The following is a 15,848-nucleotide window of genomic DNA, read 5'->3' as shown; positions in this document are numbered from 1 at the left end:
AGCAGGAGGGGACCCGACGCGGGACCCGAGCGCACGAGGCCCGCGCGATTCCGCCTAAGGGACCCCAGGAAGAGGAAGACCGCGCCCGGCCCGCTGGCCCACCCACCTGGTGCCGCGGGCGCAGGCGGCCGGCGCGGCGGCCAAGACAGAGGCCGAGGCCCACTCCGAGCGCGGCGCCCAGCAGCACGGCCGGGGCCAAAAGCGCGGGCGCCGGGCGCAGCGCGTCCCGGCCCAGCAGCAGCCGCGCGTCGCTCGCGCACGCCGCCGCCCCGCCGCCGGCCATCGGGTGCACTCAGGCGGCGCGGGCCCCGCATCCCGCCCGCCGCCACGCGCTGCCCGAGCCCGCCAGCGCGGCGACGCGGGCCCCGGGGCCGGCTGGGCCAGGGCGCGGCGCGCTGGACGCCTTCCCGGCCGGCACAGCCTCTCCTCGGTTCGCTCTCCCGCCTCTAAGCTCCGCGGAGGCGGAGGGAGGAGCCCGGGCCGTCCGCCCAAAACTTGGAGCCGCCCCCGGCCCAGCCCTGCCGGTGCACTGGGCATGCCCGAGAGGCGCCTGTCCCTTCCGGAGAGGAGACTCCCGGGGAGAAGGGGGCGTCCAATGGCCGAGAAGGCGTGGCTCCCATAAGTGGATCGAGCAGTTTAGGTCTGCTAAGCATTTAACCCGAGATTTTACGAACTTTCTCAACCTCCTTCTGTGATGAATGCTGTGCCCGTCCCCAGGACCAGGGCCCCTGCGCGCCCGAAGGCAGCTCTGACTCCAGCCCAAGTCCCTAACCTCTCCCGCTGACCGACCTCGGCCACACAGCCACCACCGTCTGTGCACCCGCCTGCTCTAATCCCTGGACGGTCCGTGCCCTTCTCTGTAGGTAGACCTCACGGGGGTCCCCACCAGAGCGTGGTCCTCCCACGCAGCGTGGTGGGGAGACGGCAGCGCCCACAGGGACCTGGCCGGCCGCAAGCAGGACAAAGGCCCAGGCGCTAAGGAACCCGCAGCCCGGCCCCCGCAACACACACCCAGGCTTTGTTGGGGAGAAATAATTACCTGAGTTCATCCTCTCTTCTCTCCTGGAGCAAAGATTCGCGGAGCAGCTGCCGGACGCTGCCCGTGGCCTGGGCGCAGGGTGCATCCGTGAACACAGGCACGCGTGCACATGGCACACAACACACATGCACATACACTCACACATGCACTTGCACACCCACACCCAGGCACTTGTACACACATGAACATACATGCACACGTACACACGTGCACACAAGGGACTGTATACACCTATGCACAAGCCATGGGTGCATTCATACACACACGCATGCGTGCAAACAATGCCCCCCCCCCCCAGGCCCGTGTGTTCACTTCTGGGAACTTCACTCCCTGGAGCGCAGGGGTCCGCGGGATGAACTTCAGCAGGGAAGCGCACCTGCAGGCCGGGCAAGACAGCAGCTGGGATCCTGATCCTTCTCCCTGTAGACTGGAGGGAACGGGATCTTACTCCCCTGGGGCAGCGTGTTCCCGCCTGTGTGGGTCCCTGCCACCCGGAGCACCTCCACGGCCCCGGGACATGTGTGGGGTCGCCACATCTCTGGCTTTCCCAGGCTATTTCTTTGAGTTTTCAGACTTGAAACGCTCGCGAGTCTTTGCATTGCATTTGGTCGTAAAGCTGTTTATTTCAATTTCTCATGTCACACAGCGGGGAAGGCAGCCAGAGCCCGCACCCACCTTCGTGCCTGTCTCTTCTTCCTCCCACGGCCGGGGCGGGGGCACCCCGAGGGCCACAACCGCCCAGTGCTCAGCCCCATCGCCCGCTCCCGGTAAGGTCCGGCCAGGCTGCCCCTGGAAGGGGCTGCTGCCCGGTGCCAGCCCCCGCGGAGGGCTCGAGTGACCGCACGCGTGGCCGCCGGGCGCCTGCGACCCGCGCCAGCCCCCTCCCTCCCTCCCTCCTTCCCGCCTCCCGCCCCGCGCCGCCAGCCCAGTCCCAGATGCGCTGTTTGTTCCAAAAAAACTTTCAGCGGCGGCTCGCACTGAGCATGCTCGGCGGCGGGGCGGGCCTGGGGTCCGGAAGCTCCGGCGCCCGCCGCTTGGGGGTCGCGGGTCGCGGTCCCGGATGGGTAATGGGCCCCGCGGGGGTTTTGGCCGGGGGCCTCCTGGCCGCGGCCCTGGCGCTGGGGGTCCGGGGCGGACTCCCCGCCCGCCCGTGTGACCTCGGCTCCTCTTGGGGCGCACAGCCTCCCCCGGATGCTCTCCGGGCTCCGGGAACTCGGCCCGAGCGGAAGGTGCAGGTAAGCAGGGCCCGCGCCCCGCCCCGGGGCTCGGCTCACTGGGGCGGCCCGGCTTGGTCTGCACCCGCGCTGGGAGGGCACTGTGTGTGGGCCGGAGTTCAGGCTGGGAGGCACGGAACCTGTGGGATGTGCCTGGGGTTGTGTAGATGCGTCCCGCGTGTACCTGGAAACCCCGGGAGGCTTGGACTGGGCTCGGTTTGGACAAGCTTTCGTCTCTAAAGGAGGCTAACAAGCTGGGAGTTAGCTTGGAGGATCAGAAGTCCAGAGAGGCTGAGAGGCTGTGCCAGGGACACACAGCGAGTCCGTGCTGCCAGTCAGAGCCCAGCTCTCCTGGCCCGGTCCCTGTACACTCGCAGGATCGGGGCGGAGGGGGGTAGTGGGGGTGGGTTCGAGGCTTGAGGCTTTCCTGCTGTCCTCAGAGCTGTGATTCACGCCCAGGCCTGCCTGGCTCCGAAATGGCAGCTGCTTGGTGCCGGCTCCCTGGAACACGGCTGTGACTGTGCCCAGCTGACCCTGGGCCCGGAGGCCGCGTTGGGCGTGAGGTGCAGGTCCTCCCCGTGTGACGACTCTGAAAGCTGCAGTCCCTCAGTAGTCATGGGTGGTGGGTTCCTGGACCCCCCGTGGATGCCCACACCCGCGGATGCCCACGTCCCTCGCGTGAAATGATGTGGAATTTGGCTATGAGCTGTGCACACCCTCCTGTGCGCTTTAAATCATCCCAGGTGACTGGGAGCATTTACCCGACCTGAGTGCGGGGGGAATGAGCAAGGATCAAGGGGAACGGCTCTGCACCTGTTCGGCAGACACAGTTCTGTCTCGCAGCATTTTCAGTCCACACTGGGCACGTCTGTGGTCGTGGGGCCGTGGACGTGGCCGGCTGCTTTCGTCTGCTTCTGACCCGCACGTTCTTCCATGGGTGATTTTGTGTCTTTCACATCTTTTAGGACTTGGGCTGCGCGGTTCGGCCCGGAGAGGGAAGCTCTCCCTTGAAGACTGCAGGTGCGTTTTTCTTCTGGTTGACTTTTCATTGTTCCGACCACACATGGAACACCAGGGCCCCCCGACACCCTGCCGGTACTCGCAGCATCTCCCTGCCTTGGGCAGGTGGGTCAGTCCCCGGCTCCCCGAGCAGCACCGGCCGGAGGTTTTCAGCACACTGCGGAGAGGGTCTGATGTGTGCGGGTCCGCCGGGCACCCCTGCCCGTGGCTGCTCTAATGAGTCGTCACCAGCTTGGTGGCTTCAAACAACACACATTCATCTGTCCCAGCTCTGGAGGCCAGAAGCCCCAGCTCAGGCTCCCCAGGGCCAGCGTCCGGGTCCAGTGGGGCTGCACTCCCTGGGGAGCCAGCGTCCGGGTCCAGTGGGGCTGCACTCCCTGGGGAGCCAGCGTCCGGGTCCAGTGGGGCTGCACTCCCTGGGGAGCCAGCGTCCGGGTCCAGTGGGGCTGCACTCCCTGGGGAGCCAGCGTCTGGGTCCAGTGGGGCTGCACTCCCTGGGGGGCCAGCGTCCGGGTCCAGTGGGGCTGCATTCCCTGGGGGGCCAGCGTCCGGGTCCAGTGGGGCTGCACTCCCTGGGGAGACTCCAGGCGAGGAGCTCACTCTCCGTGCCTTGGCAGCTCCTGCCCTGTTCCTTGCATGCCCCTTCATGGCGCCTGCCCACCTCTGCCTTCAGAGCCAGCAGGGTCACATCATGTCTTGGGGCAGTGCCACGGTGCCGTCTTCTCTGCCGAGGTCAGTCAGGTCTGTCTCGCTCACAAGGACATCTATGAGTCCGTTCCGGCCCCTCCTGCCTCCCCTGGTGACCACCTCGACCCAGGACCCTGGCTTAGTCACACCTGCTGTGGTCCTGCTGCTGCGGGTAATGCACACAGGTCGTGGGGTTAGGGCCCGAGTGTCTCTGGGGGCCTTTATCCCGTCAGCCACACAGAACCACAGGAGTTCCGCTGCCGCTGACTTAACACAAGGCAGCCGATTGGCTCCTGGGGCTGAGCCAGCAGCACAGGGTCCTGGTGGCTCCGCCTCTCCCCTCCCGTCACAACCTCTCTCTCCTCTGCCTGGCTCCCCCCTCAGGTGCCTTTTCCCCCGCATGGTAGCAGTGGTGTTGCTGGGGCCGTGGTCCCGGGGCACAGGAGCCCCATGGCCCGCCCTGCAGGTGGAAGTGACTTTTTCCAGGAGCTCAGCTGGGCCCCTTGCCTGTCCCTGTGCTGTCACGGGGGCTGGGGGATGCAGTTTTCTGGGCTCTGTGCCTGCTTTCAGAATCCCAGGGACCAGGAAGGGCTGGGATCCTGGTGGGCCCCTTTCTCTGTAGGCGACAGGAAGGGTCTTCCCTGGAGGGAGGGAGCCCCATAGAGGCTTCCATGGCGCCAGGGCCAGGAAGCGCCCGGGGGGCAGCAGCAGGTGCACAGAGCTGAAGGTGGCTGTCACATTTTGTGTCCAGGGAGCCTGCTGACAGGCACCTGTCTGGCAGCCCAAGGGGCCAGAGTGATGTTGGTTCTCGGCAGCACCCATGCAGTGCGTGTCCTCAGACCCTGGTGACTCTGACCTAGTAAGGTTCCCCTGTGTTCCCGCAGGGCTGTGGCTTCCCTGTGTGCATGGTTTACCATGGAGACTGTGACCCCCTTCCCAGCTCTGTGAGCTGCACCTCCCAGGGGAGCCATTCAGGGAAGAAGGACTAATTTTACCTGGGACCCAGTTCCGCCTCGTTGTTTCTCTGGTATTTATTGTTTTCTTACATGTAGATTTTTCAAGCACTTTGAAAAATTTGCTCTCAATAGACTAGGGAACAGACTTTTAAAACTACATTCATTGTGAACTATACTTTGCATTTAAACATTTTTAAAGATTTATTTGCTTATTTGAATAAGTCAGAGTTACAGAGAGAGAGAGGAAGTTAGAGAGAGAGAGAGAGAGAGAGAGAGAGAGAGAGAGGTATATTGCATCCTCTGGTTCATTCTCCAAGTGGCCGCAATGGCCAGGACAGAGCGAGGCCAAAGCCAGGAGCCAGGAGTTTCATCCAGGGTCCCCCACACAGGTGCAGGGGCCTGAGCACTTGGGCCATACTCCACTGCTCCCTCAGGTACATTAACAGGGAGCCGGGTCAGAAATGGAGCAGCCAGGACTTGAACTGGTGCTCATGTGGGATGCTGGCATTGTAGGTGGCCATCTTACCCTGTACGCTGCAATGCTGGCCCAGGCATTTAAATTCAAGTTTGTCTGCAAGGCAGAGAGAGACAGACTGGCTCGCCCCCAGGTGCCGTGCTGCGCGCCTGCCCCGGCAGTCAGTGTGTGAGTGGAAGACGCGTGTGAGGAAGGCTCAGATGCGTGATCTCGGTCACCCAGTGGGTACAGCTGCCTCACCTTCAGCATCCGACACCCCAAGTCAGTCCTTCCACGTACCTGTGTCGTTTAGATGGCTCCCCCGACCTCCCTGCCTAGTCTGTTGGTGTTTTGAGCACAGGGCACCCAGCTGCGCCGTCCAGGGTCCCCCAGCTGACCAGCCACGCGCAGCACCCACTCAGCAGGACGCCTGAGACTCCTGAGAGCAGGCCATACCTTTTCTGCTTTTTTATTTTTAGATTGACTTATTGATTTGAAAGGCAGAGTTACAGAGAGAGAGGGAGAGATTTTCCATCCACTAGTCCACTCCCCAAATGGCTACAAGGGCCAGCGCTGGGACAGGAGCCAGGAGCTCCATCCGGGTCTCCCACATGGGTGGCAGAGACCCAAGCAGTGGGACCATCTCCCGCTGCATTCCCAGACACATTAGGTGGATCGGAAGTGGAGGGGCCAGGACTCGAGCTGTCACTCAGACGGGATGCTGGTGTCGCAGGTACCCCCTGTGCTGCAAATCCAGCTGCTGTCCGGTGTCTTCTTGGGGACGCGTCTGAGCTGTCCACGTCTGAGCTGTCCACGTCTGAGCTGTCCACCTGCTGCTGGGAATTTGCAGAATGCATTGGCAGAGGGCACATTGTACTGGGAAGGCCTGGTGGGGGTGGGGGTGGGGGTGGCGGCATTGTGCTGGGCGGGTCTGCGGCCCCCCTGTGACAGCCGTCAGCCTCCCCACAGCCGGCAGGTGCTCAGAGGCATCCCCTGAGACAAGACGTCCTCCTTCCTCTTTGGCCGTCTGACTCCATCTGCTTTGTGTTGCTGTAACAAAGTGCCGGGCTGGTACATTCCACAAAGCAAAGAGGTTTGTCCGCTGCAGGTGGAGGCCCCTCCCCTGAGGGACCACAGCTTTGCCGCTGGGCTCAGGTGGCAGGAGCGCTCTTGGGAGAGCTGCCGTGGCGAGATGGGCAGCGAGGAGCCAGCCTCACTCGCGTGTCATGGTGCGCTCCTGCGGGAGCTGCTGCACTCCCGTGAGAGCTGACTCCCGCACAAGCCCAGCACTCGCCCCTCAGGACGGTGGTCCCCCGCACCCCAGCCACCTCCCCCCAGGGTCCTGCTGCCGAGCCCCCAGCACCCAAACCTTTGGGCCAACGGCTATGCCCAAACCAGATCAAGGTGCAGAGAGGTTAGGTGACTCGGCCAAGGGCTTCTAGCGGGTGAGTGGCACAGCCAGGCTTTGAATCCGGGGCTGTCGGAGTCCGTGTGTAGAAGACTCGCCCATTAGCCACCTTGCCAGTGCTTCTGGGTCCCAGCTGGGGCACACAGGGAGATGTGCACGTTAGCACTTGACCTAGACCGAGAGACCTCGCTTTGAGAAGTGCTCGTCCTAAGCTCCCAGTTTCCTGTATGCAGCGTGCCTCATTTTCCTGGCAAAGTCGAGAGGGTGTTGTCCATCTGTCCACGCATCCACCCATCCGTCTGTCCATCCCCTCGTTAACTTAGCACACACTTCCCAGCGCCTTCTGTGTACCGCGTAGTCCTCCCGGGCTCAGCCGCCGCGTCTTACCCAGTCTGCAGCCCTGATGCCGGTGCGTTGCTCTTCCGTAGCAGAAGCACCTGTCGGCGTGAGAGCCACCGAACAAGCGGAGGTCTTCAGCCCGCTCCCGACTTCGGCAGCCTCCCCTGGGCCCTGGGGTCATTCCTTATTGGCTTTCTTGCCTTCCTGGCCTGGGAAGACCTTCTTGAAAACAGAGTCCCCCGTAGCACACCGCCTGGTAAGTGACAAGTCGACAGTTGAATACGCTTAGCAGAAGTTGGAGAGAAGCGCATTTTGAGCCAACTGTGTACAAAAATGTTCTTTGTTCTTCAGGAAGGCCGGCTCCTTCTCGCTCGGTAAATGCAGGGCTGTTTTGTCACGGATGTAGAGGGTTTAGAACAGGAGGCTGGGATCCGAGCGGGAGGCAGCTGCTGCCGAGACCTGGCCTGGCATGTGCTTGGCCCGGCGTGTGCTTGGCCCGGCGTGGTTCACTCCCGGCTGGTACTGCCGGCCCCTCGGCAGGGAGCACGCACACACGCCGACCACACGTCACTGTGTGTGTGCAGAATCTCACACCAGCCGCATCGTGAGTGACCTGAACAAGTAGTATTCTGACTCTCATCTCACAGATGGGAAGTCCAAGGGGAGACTCAGAAACTGCTTCTGGGACCCACAGAAAGGAGGGCCGGTGCTGTGGCCTAGTAGGCTGAGTGTCCGCCTCTGGTGCCGGCATCCCAGTGGGTGCCAGTTCTAGTCCTGGCTGCTCCACTTCCAATCCAGCTCTCTGCTGTGGCCTGGGAAGGCAGTAGAAGATGGCCCAAGTCCTTGGGTCCCTGCACCCACGTGGGAGACCTGGAAGAAGCTCCTGGCTCCTGGCTTCGGATCGGCACAGCTCTGGCCATTGCAGTCACCTGGGGAGTGAACCAGCGGATGGAAGAGCTCTCTCTGTCTCTCTCTCTCTGCCTCTCTGTAACTCTGCCTTTCAAATAAATAAATAAATCTTAAAAAAGAAAGGTAGACGTGACAGAGCCAAGTCTACTCCAGGCTTTTGCTGGGTTTTGTTTAAGACGGATTTTTGATTTCTCTGTTTATTTGCAAGGCAGAGTGACACAGCGTGAGCGAGGAAGACAGAAAGAGAGGTAAAGAGAGAGCAGTCTCTCATCCTTTGATTCAGTACCCCAGTGCACACAACAGCTGGGAAGGGCCAGGCCAAAGCCTAAAGCTTTGAGCTCCATCTTGGTCTCCCGTGGGGGTGACCGGGCTCCCCTCGCCTCGGCCATCATGTGCTGCCTTTCCAGGTCCTTGGCTAGGAGCTGGCTAGGAGCTGGCTTGGAGCAGAGGAGCCGGGACTGAGCCAGCGCTCCGTGGTGGGGTGAGGGTATTCCAAGCGGTGGCTGAGCCTGCCGTACTGTGACACCGCCCTGCTGCTGGCTCATATGCCGTCGCACGCGTCGGCTCCATGAATGACCATCTTCCCGTGTAAAGTTTCATTATCTTTTAATTTTTAACTTTTTATGTGGTTGTTTTTACTTGAAAGGCAGACAGACACACAGAAGCCTAAAGGCAGGGAGAGCGCTGCCATCTGCTGGCCGCCCCCTGAAATGCCCACCCAGCTGGGGCTGGGCCAGGCTGCCCCAGGAACGGGGACTCGATCCCGATCCCCCGCGAGCGACAGGTCTTCACATACTTGTGCCACCGCGGGCGGCTTCCCAGTGTACATCAGCAGGAATCGGGGGCAGAGCCAGCCCTGGAGCCCAGGCGCTCGGGTGCGGGATGCTGGTGTCCCACGCGACGTCTCAACCATTAGAGCCAATGCCTGCTGCCATTCAGTAATTTCCAGGGGTAAGAGAGCCACTGAGCTCAGCCACGAGCCGTCAGCACAGACTGGAGGCCGAGACCAGTGGAAACGCCTTCTGTCCGTGTTCTGGAGGCCGGGGGCCACTATCACGGTCCAGCCACTGCAGGCCACCCAGGAGGTCCTTCCAGCGCGTGGTGGCCCCTGCATTCCTTGGCTGCGCCCTGCATCTTCGCACAGCCTCCTCCGTGTCTGGCCCCTCCTCTCCACCCTTCATGTCAATGGTTGTCACTGGCTTTGGGGCCACCTGCAGGGCCCACGGGGAGCTAATCTTGAGGCCCTTTGCATCTTCTAAGACCCCTTTTCCAAACAAGGCCACGTTCGCAGGTTCTGGGAAGCAGGGTGTGGACATAGCTTCCGGGGCCAACACCCCACCCCCTGGTGGTCATCGCTGCTCTTTCAGCCCTTCTGGGCAGCAGGTGGCAGTGCCCCCAAGCCCCCAGTGCCCCTGCCTGCCGTGACTTGTGCAATGAGCCATGTTTATCACGGATGTAATAGGGTGGGGAGAACAGAAGCCGGTATTCTGCGAGGGCCCTGGTGGGTCAGAGAGGCAGCAGGGTGTGGTGAGCGAGAAGCCGGCCACAGCCAGGGGCCTGCATCGGGCTTGTCCTGCACACTGTGGGCCTGTTCCCTCTTCGCACCGTCGTCCGTTTCCTGCACAGTGAGCGGGAGGTACCCTGGAGAGGGGATGCGTATTGGGGGAGGACGTAGCATTTGGAGTCACATTTGCCTGGGAGGAGTCCCTTGGGCAGCTGGGGAAGCTTGCTGAGCCCTAGTGTCCACGCCTGTGCAAGGGGACGACCAGAACTCACACGTGCAAGGAGGGGACAGCGCCTGGCGCTGGGTGGATGATGGCTGCCGCTGTGGTTAGTGGCACGGAGCTGCCGCTCGGAGCACAGCTCAGCCCCCTGCAGGTGACAGGTGCACAAGGCAGAGAGCAGGGGAGGTGTGGCCGTCCCTGCAGAGAGAGCCAAGCGTGTTACCCCTCGTGACGTGGTCTTCCCGGGGTCCTGCTCGGGTTGCTGGGCTGGCGCTGGCCCTGGCGAGCCGAGTCCCCGAGGCAGCAGACGCCCCTCCTGTGCAGGCTTTGTCCGCGCTCGTTCTGCACGGGTTTGAATTTGGCACTGTAATGCTGTCCAAGAAAAACCCTGCCAGATGCCCGGGAGCGGGTCGCCAGCAGCCACCCGTCCGCCCTGGCTCACGGAGGCCCTCGTCTGGTCTCTCTATTAAATGTGTGTGGCACGGACTGTTTCTCGCCTTCTGACGCCCTGTGTGTTGTCCTGTAGTCCGGGGACGTTCCGAGAGAAGCGCCTGGGGCTTCGCACGGCGGAGTCGTGTTTCGGAAGTGTGCCCTGGTGAGTGCAGAGGCGCGGGTACTTGGAGAGACACCGATTTTGTCCAGGTCGTGTGGGAGGAGCAGGCGTTTGAGGGCTGGCAAGTCGGGGGCTTCTCTGCCGTGGCCCCACCTGCGAGTGACGGAGTCCGTGGCGTGGGGTCTGCTCCCTTGTCCGGAGTGATTAGGACTGAGGTTTTCTTTCTGTAGTAATTAAATCGTTAGTGGTGAGAATCCATGGTGACCGCTCAGAGTGGCAAGGAAGAGCTGACAACTTTTAAGCATGGCTAGGACACTTGTAAGTTTTTAAAGATTAATTTTATTTATTTCAAAGAGTTATGGGGCAGGAGGGGAGAGAGAGAGAGAGAGAGAGAGAGGTCTTCCGTCCACTGGTTTACTTCCCAAATGGCCGAAATGGCCGAGCCTGGGCCAGGTGTAAGGCAGGAGCCAGGAGCTTCATCCGGGTCTCCTACATGGCTGGCAGGGACCAAGCACTCTGGCCATCCTTTCCTAGGGAGCTGGATCAGAAGTGGAGCAGCCAGGACTCGAACCAGCACCTATATGGGATGCTGGCACTGCAGGCGGCGGCTTTACCTGCTGCCCCATAGCGCCGGCCCCCGATGAAGTCTCAGTGCCTCTGTGTGACCCCAATGTCCTCCCTGCTCCTTCCTTCGCCTCCTGTCCTAGGTGTCCGGGCAGAATGACCGGCAGACCGTGCAGGTGCGGCTGCTGGTGGACAACACCAAGACGCCCTCGTCGGCCAACCTCTCAGACCTGCTCCTGCTGGACAACGTCACCGGCCTCACCATCAGGGATTCGGCCGGGAACAAGACCTCGGATGGGTTCCAGGCTTTCCAGAAGAAGTTTCTGGAAGGTTTGAGCAGAGCGTCGGCGTGTCGGGGCTGGAGGTGACGGGTGCTGTGGGCGGGCAGGGTCTAAGTGTGCACAATCGTGTGGTCAGTCCCCACGGTGGGCCTCGCCGTCGCCGTCGCCGTCGCTCAGCCACATGAGGAGTGTGTTGGGGTTGGGAAGGACAGAAGGCAGATGGCCAGGCGTGCACAGGCGTGCCCAGTGGGGTGGCTGTGTGTCCGTGGAGCGCCACCCCTGTGCTCAGCTGTCCTTGGCTGATGACGCAGTGCTGGGGCCCAGGAGTTGCTGTGGCGTCCCTGGTGGGATGCAGACCCGTTGTCTTCCTCTGGGTCCCTCATTACAGAGGGAGAGACGGACTGACGGGCTGGAGGGACTTGGCCAAGGCCGTGGGCTGAGCCTCACAGCGCCCAGGCTGGCCCCGTCTGCCCCAACGCCTCTCCCCCCTGGAGCCCCTCCCGCCCTGTGCTCACGGCCCCTTAGCTTCTCCCACTTCTCTGTCCCTCTGAGCCGAGCTGCCTCAGAGTCCTTCTTAACACAATCCGATGGACAGGAGCCACCGGTGGAGCCGAACCTCATGTGGTAACCTTGCCGGCTCCGATTTGAGAGATGCCCAAAGTGCACTGTGCTATGTCCCAGCAGGAAGCCCAGGCCTTGCCTCCCTCCCACCCCAGTTCTGAAGCCTGTGTGCGGAGAGCGGCACACGGGGCCCCAGGCAGCTCACAGAGCCGGGCTCAGGTGGACCTGGGATGACACCCGGCCCAGCTGCTTACCAGCTGATGGTCCCCAGGAGGCCCCCGGGTCCGCGTGACCTTGACCTGTCCAGCAGTGCTCGGCGTGGAGGTGGCGTTGAGACCACAGTGCCTGCCTCCCTCATCCGAGTCACCAGGGGGTTTGTATGTTCCCTGATGCCGCCAGGCCTGCCCGGCCCCTGGCTCCCTGCTCCCAGCGCCTGTTCCTGCTCCCGTTTCAGCATCCCCTCCCCACCGGATGCTCAAATCTTCTCGCATCTTTGGAGCTCAGCCCTGGCACCCCCTTTTCCAGGAAGCCCTACCTCATCCCGGCCCCCGCTCGCCCCTGTAGCCGCCACACGTGTGGAAAGTGCTGACGGGGGGGTGTGGCCCCAAAGTCACCTGCCTCCCTCCCACCCCCTGCAGAGACGCACCTGCCCCTGCCTGCACTTAGCGCTTCCCACGCGTGGTCACCCCAGATTCTGCCGGGGTGCCTCTGAGCCTCGGCTCCTCATCCCCGCACTGAGCGTGGGGTTCAGGGCGACCCCGGGGAGCCGTGACGGGCGTGAATGCCGTGAATGCCTGTGGGCCGCGCCCCTGGCGCGAGTCGTATTTAGTTGTCTTCCTTCTGTTGCCCCACCTTCTGTTTGTGGCCACACCTGAGCTCTGCTGTGAAACGAATCACGTTGACCCGTGACCTCCGCTCTGTGACAAGGAGTGTGACATTGATTTTCAGGGCTGACTTTGGCCCTGCAAAGAGCGAGCAGGTAGAAACCATCAGACCCCAGTTCACTCACGCTGGCCGCCTCCTCCTCGTGACTGTCCCTGCCGTAGAGCCAGTGTCATTTAGCAACAGGTGACAGGATAGCAGGGTGAGGGGCTACCGCCTTGTGCTCAGGTGACGCCGAGCACGTCGAATCCCCCAACTCAGCCGCTGCTCCGGCAGGAAGCGCCGTGTTGTCCCCTCAGCCCTGTCTGGGCCTCCGCTGGGTTAAGGCAGGGGCGAGGGCCTGGGCAGAGGTGAAGCCACCGCGCCAGGGAGCCGGGACTGCGCCCTTCTCACCTCGCCTGCGTCATCTGCGTCGTGTCTGGGGAAGGCTGGGGTTTTCAAAACAGAAAAACGGCCAGCGCCACGGCTCACTAGGCTAATCCTCCGCCTGCGGCGCCGGCACACCGGGTTCTAGTCCCGGTCGGGGCGCCGGATTCTGTCCCGGTTGCTCCTCTTCCAGGCCAGCTCTCCGCTGTGGCCCAGGAGTGCAGTGGAGGATGGCCCAAGTGCTTGGGCCCTGCACCCGCATGGGAGACCAGGAGAAGCACCTGGCTCCTGGCTTCGGATCAGCGTGGAGCGCTGGCCGCGGCGGCCATTGGGGGGTGAACCAACGGCAAAGGAAGACCTTTCACTCTGTCTCTCTCTCTCTCACTGTCCACTCTGCCTGTAAAAACAAAACAAAACAAAACAAACAAAACAGAAAAACATGCAGTTCCCGGACCCTCGCTGCTTCCTGCTTTCGTCCTTACAAAGTTGCAGTCTGCACACTGAGAAGTTAAGTGCACGGTGGTGGCACGGTAGGGCACGTGTGCAGCCCTGTGGGAGAGGAAGGCAAGGCTAGGGGACAGGCTTCGTGGAGAGCAGTGCCCGGCACAGCCAGGTGGGTTGTGTCACCTGTCCCCCTGTGCGGAGGAGCCCAGTGGTCTTGCTTCCTGGACAAGCAGGAAGGGCCAGTGACCCTGCACATCCAAACCACCAGTCAGAGCGGTGGCTCCTTGGGCTGGGGGCAGCCTGCCCTGTTTGGGAGGGGACCAGCTCACAGGGGGCTATAGCAGGAGCAGGGAGAGGGGGAGCAGGTGTGCCCCACTGTTTGATCGTCCCCAGCACATGCCCCCCATCCCAGGCAGGTGAGATCCCAAGGCAGGAGCTGAGCCTCCCAAGCCGGGGCACAGCTGTCGGGGGCGGGGCTGTGCGGGGCATGGGCAGGGTGTGGCCAGCTCCTCCCTCACACCTTCACCTCTCTCTGGGCAGTTGGAGACTCCTACTGGGTCAGCTACACGGCCTCGATGGACGCCAGAGCCCTGGGAACTGGAAACAGCCTGACGCTTCCTGCCCAGCTCACCTTTCGGAGCTGGTCGCTGGTACTTCCTTTCTCACTGTTGTGGTTGTTTTAAGGATGTGTTGATTTATTGCCCATTGGAAAGGCAGAGCGGCCGAGAAGATGGAGAGACAGGGAGTTCTCCCACCTTCTGGTCCACTCCCCCAGTGGCCAAACAGCCACGACTGGGCCAAGCTCCCTGGGCTCCCGGCCCCAAGTCCCAAGGCCAGGTCATGTACGGTGATAACCTCGGGGTGAGCGTCCCTAATCGGAAACCGGAAATGCTCCAGCGTGACCCTGCAGGTGGACAGTTCCACGCGTGACCTCACGCGCTGGCTGTGGTGGAAACAGGGGCGCCCAAGCTGCTGTAGGAAGTTCCTCTCTTCAGGGTGTGTGCACACGGGGTTTGTGAAGATAATCAGATCTGGGTCCTGTCCCCAGGGTATCCCATCAGTCCGTGTGGCCATTCTAAAAATCTGGACGAATCTGAAACCCAAAACGTTTGGGATCCCAGGCGTTCTGGACAGGGGACCCCCACCCCGCCTTCCTGCTGGTCCGGGGACTGTCCCTACGACCGCCGAGGGCACTGGGCATTTCCCACACTCCCTGCGAGCCGGGCAGGCCACTGGGTTCTGGGTCAACCCATTTAACCCCCACAGCAGCCCTACAAGTTGAATAGGATGCCCGAGGCACAGGAGGTCACTCCCATGGCCAAGGTCAGGCCGCCGGATAAACCCAGAATTCTGGCTCTGGTCGCTGCCCTGTCCTGCGAGGTGCTTGGCTTCTAGCCCAGGAGGAAGCATGGCCTTGGTGGGCCGCCTCGGACGTCATGCGTGGACAGTCAGATAGCCCTCAGCCCTCAGCCTTCCCGTTCCCACGGGCCGTGGCTCCTGGGCAGGGGAGCGTCAGAAGGGGCGATGTTGGCAGCAGGCGTATTAGGAGATGGGGCTCCGCAGTGGAGTGCGTTAGAGGGAGGGGTGGACGTGGTCCCCACCTGGCAGGCAGTGGGTGCTCAGGGGTGACCGCTCCGCGTCACTCGGCACAGGGCGGCCTCGCTGTGGGTGAGCCTGCGACCCCAGGCCCGCCTCTCCCTGCTGCTGGCATTGCACCGCGGAGGCCAGTGCTTGGGTTTCCTGCTGGAGGACTTTGAGCCCCGGCACACCCAGGAGCCTGGAGCCGGCGGTGACGTCAGGCGTTGGGATAGGGCAGCCGGCGTTCCCGCGCGGGTCAGGCCCCACAGCTGCTCACCATGGTGCTCTCTCTCTCTTCCTTTTCTAGAACAGCTCACAGCTCAAAGCCCACTTCACCATCACGGTAGAAGAAAAGGTCACGGTAAGAGGGAACCCGGGACCGAGCACCCTCCCCTGCCTGTGCGTCGCCTGGGTTGTGTCGGGCTCGTGTCCGAGCTCACAGCCAGATGTGTGCTGATGCTGGGGACTCTGTGTCGTCCCACCCGTCCTCCCCGTGTGGCCCGAGCTGTCTGGCCACGTCCCCTCACGACCCTCCGTCTGGGCAGGGTGGTTGGTCACTGCCGGGCCAGGCCGAGGCTCCTCCTGGCCATCTGTGTGGGTGGCCACCGTGCCCTTGCCTGTCCCCCAGTGTCCAGCGGCTGGGGATGTTTTGCTGTCACGTGCACGCGTGTTTGTCGAGCGTTTGCTCCCTGCGTGTTTTGGTCGGGGCTCTCTGCAGAGGTGCAGGCTGTTTGGATCTGTGCGGATGCTTCCTAAAGGACGTGGGAAATGCAGTGGAGTTGTAGGCTTCTTTCGGTGGAGACATGTCTGGAAACCAGGCGTGGCTTTTTCCCCGACACCCATAGCCATGAACCTGTTCCTCTCTGAGA

The 15,848-nt window shown here is 62.4% G+C and overlaps 2 protein-coding genes across 5 annotated transcripts in view; one reads left to right on the top strand and one right to left on the bottom strand.

The window, feature by feature from the left end:
- Positions 1–283, bottom strand: part of EVC (EvC ciliary complex subunit 1) — a 53,113-nt gene extending 52,830 nt beyond the window's left edge. For both annotated transcript variants that reach the window (XM_062212864.1, XM_062212865.1), the window contains exon 1: positions 107–283. In XM_062212864.1, the coding sequence (XP_062068848.1) occupies positions 107–283 (177 nt within the window). The remainder of the gene's footprint in view (positions 1–106) is intronic.
- A 1,790-nt stretch (positions 284–2,073) lies between these two features.
- EVC2 (EvC ciliary complex subunit 2) overlaps positions 2,074–15,848 on the top strand; it is a 79,190-nt gene continuing 65,415 nt past the window's right edge. For 2 of the 3 annotated variants that reach the window (XM_062213003.1, XM_062213005.1), the window contains exons 1-7: positions 2,074–2,274; positions 3,219–3,273; positions 7,207–7,373; positions 10,277–10,345; positions 11,011–11,197; positions 13,942–14,051; positions 15,287–15,340. In XM_062213003.1, coding sequence (XP_062068987.1) covers positions 2,107–2,274; positions 3,219–3,273; positions 7,207–7,373; positions 10,277–10,345; positions 11,011–11,197; positions 13,942–14,051; positions 15,287–15,340 — 810 coding nt within the window. In that variant the 5' untranslated portion in view covers positions 2,074–2,106. The remainder of the gene's footprint in view (positions 2,275–3,218; positions 3,274–7,206; positions 7,374–10,276; positions 10,346–11,010; positions 11,198–13,941; positions 14,052–15,286; positions 15,341–15,848) is intronic. The other variant, XM_062213004.1, reaches the window with a different exon arrangement.

The sequence above is a fragment of the Lepus europaeus genome, chromosome 16, assembly GCF_033115175.1.
Source record: "Lepus europaeus isolate LE1 chromosome 16, mLepTim1.pri, whole genome shotgun sequence".
NCBI lineage: Eukaryota > Metazoa > Chordata > Mammalia > Lagomorpha > Leporidae > Lepus > Lepus europaeus.
Note: the sequence above shows the minus strand (reverse complement) of the source record. Positions and strands in the feature narration are given on the sequence as shown.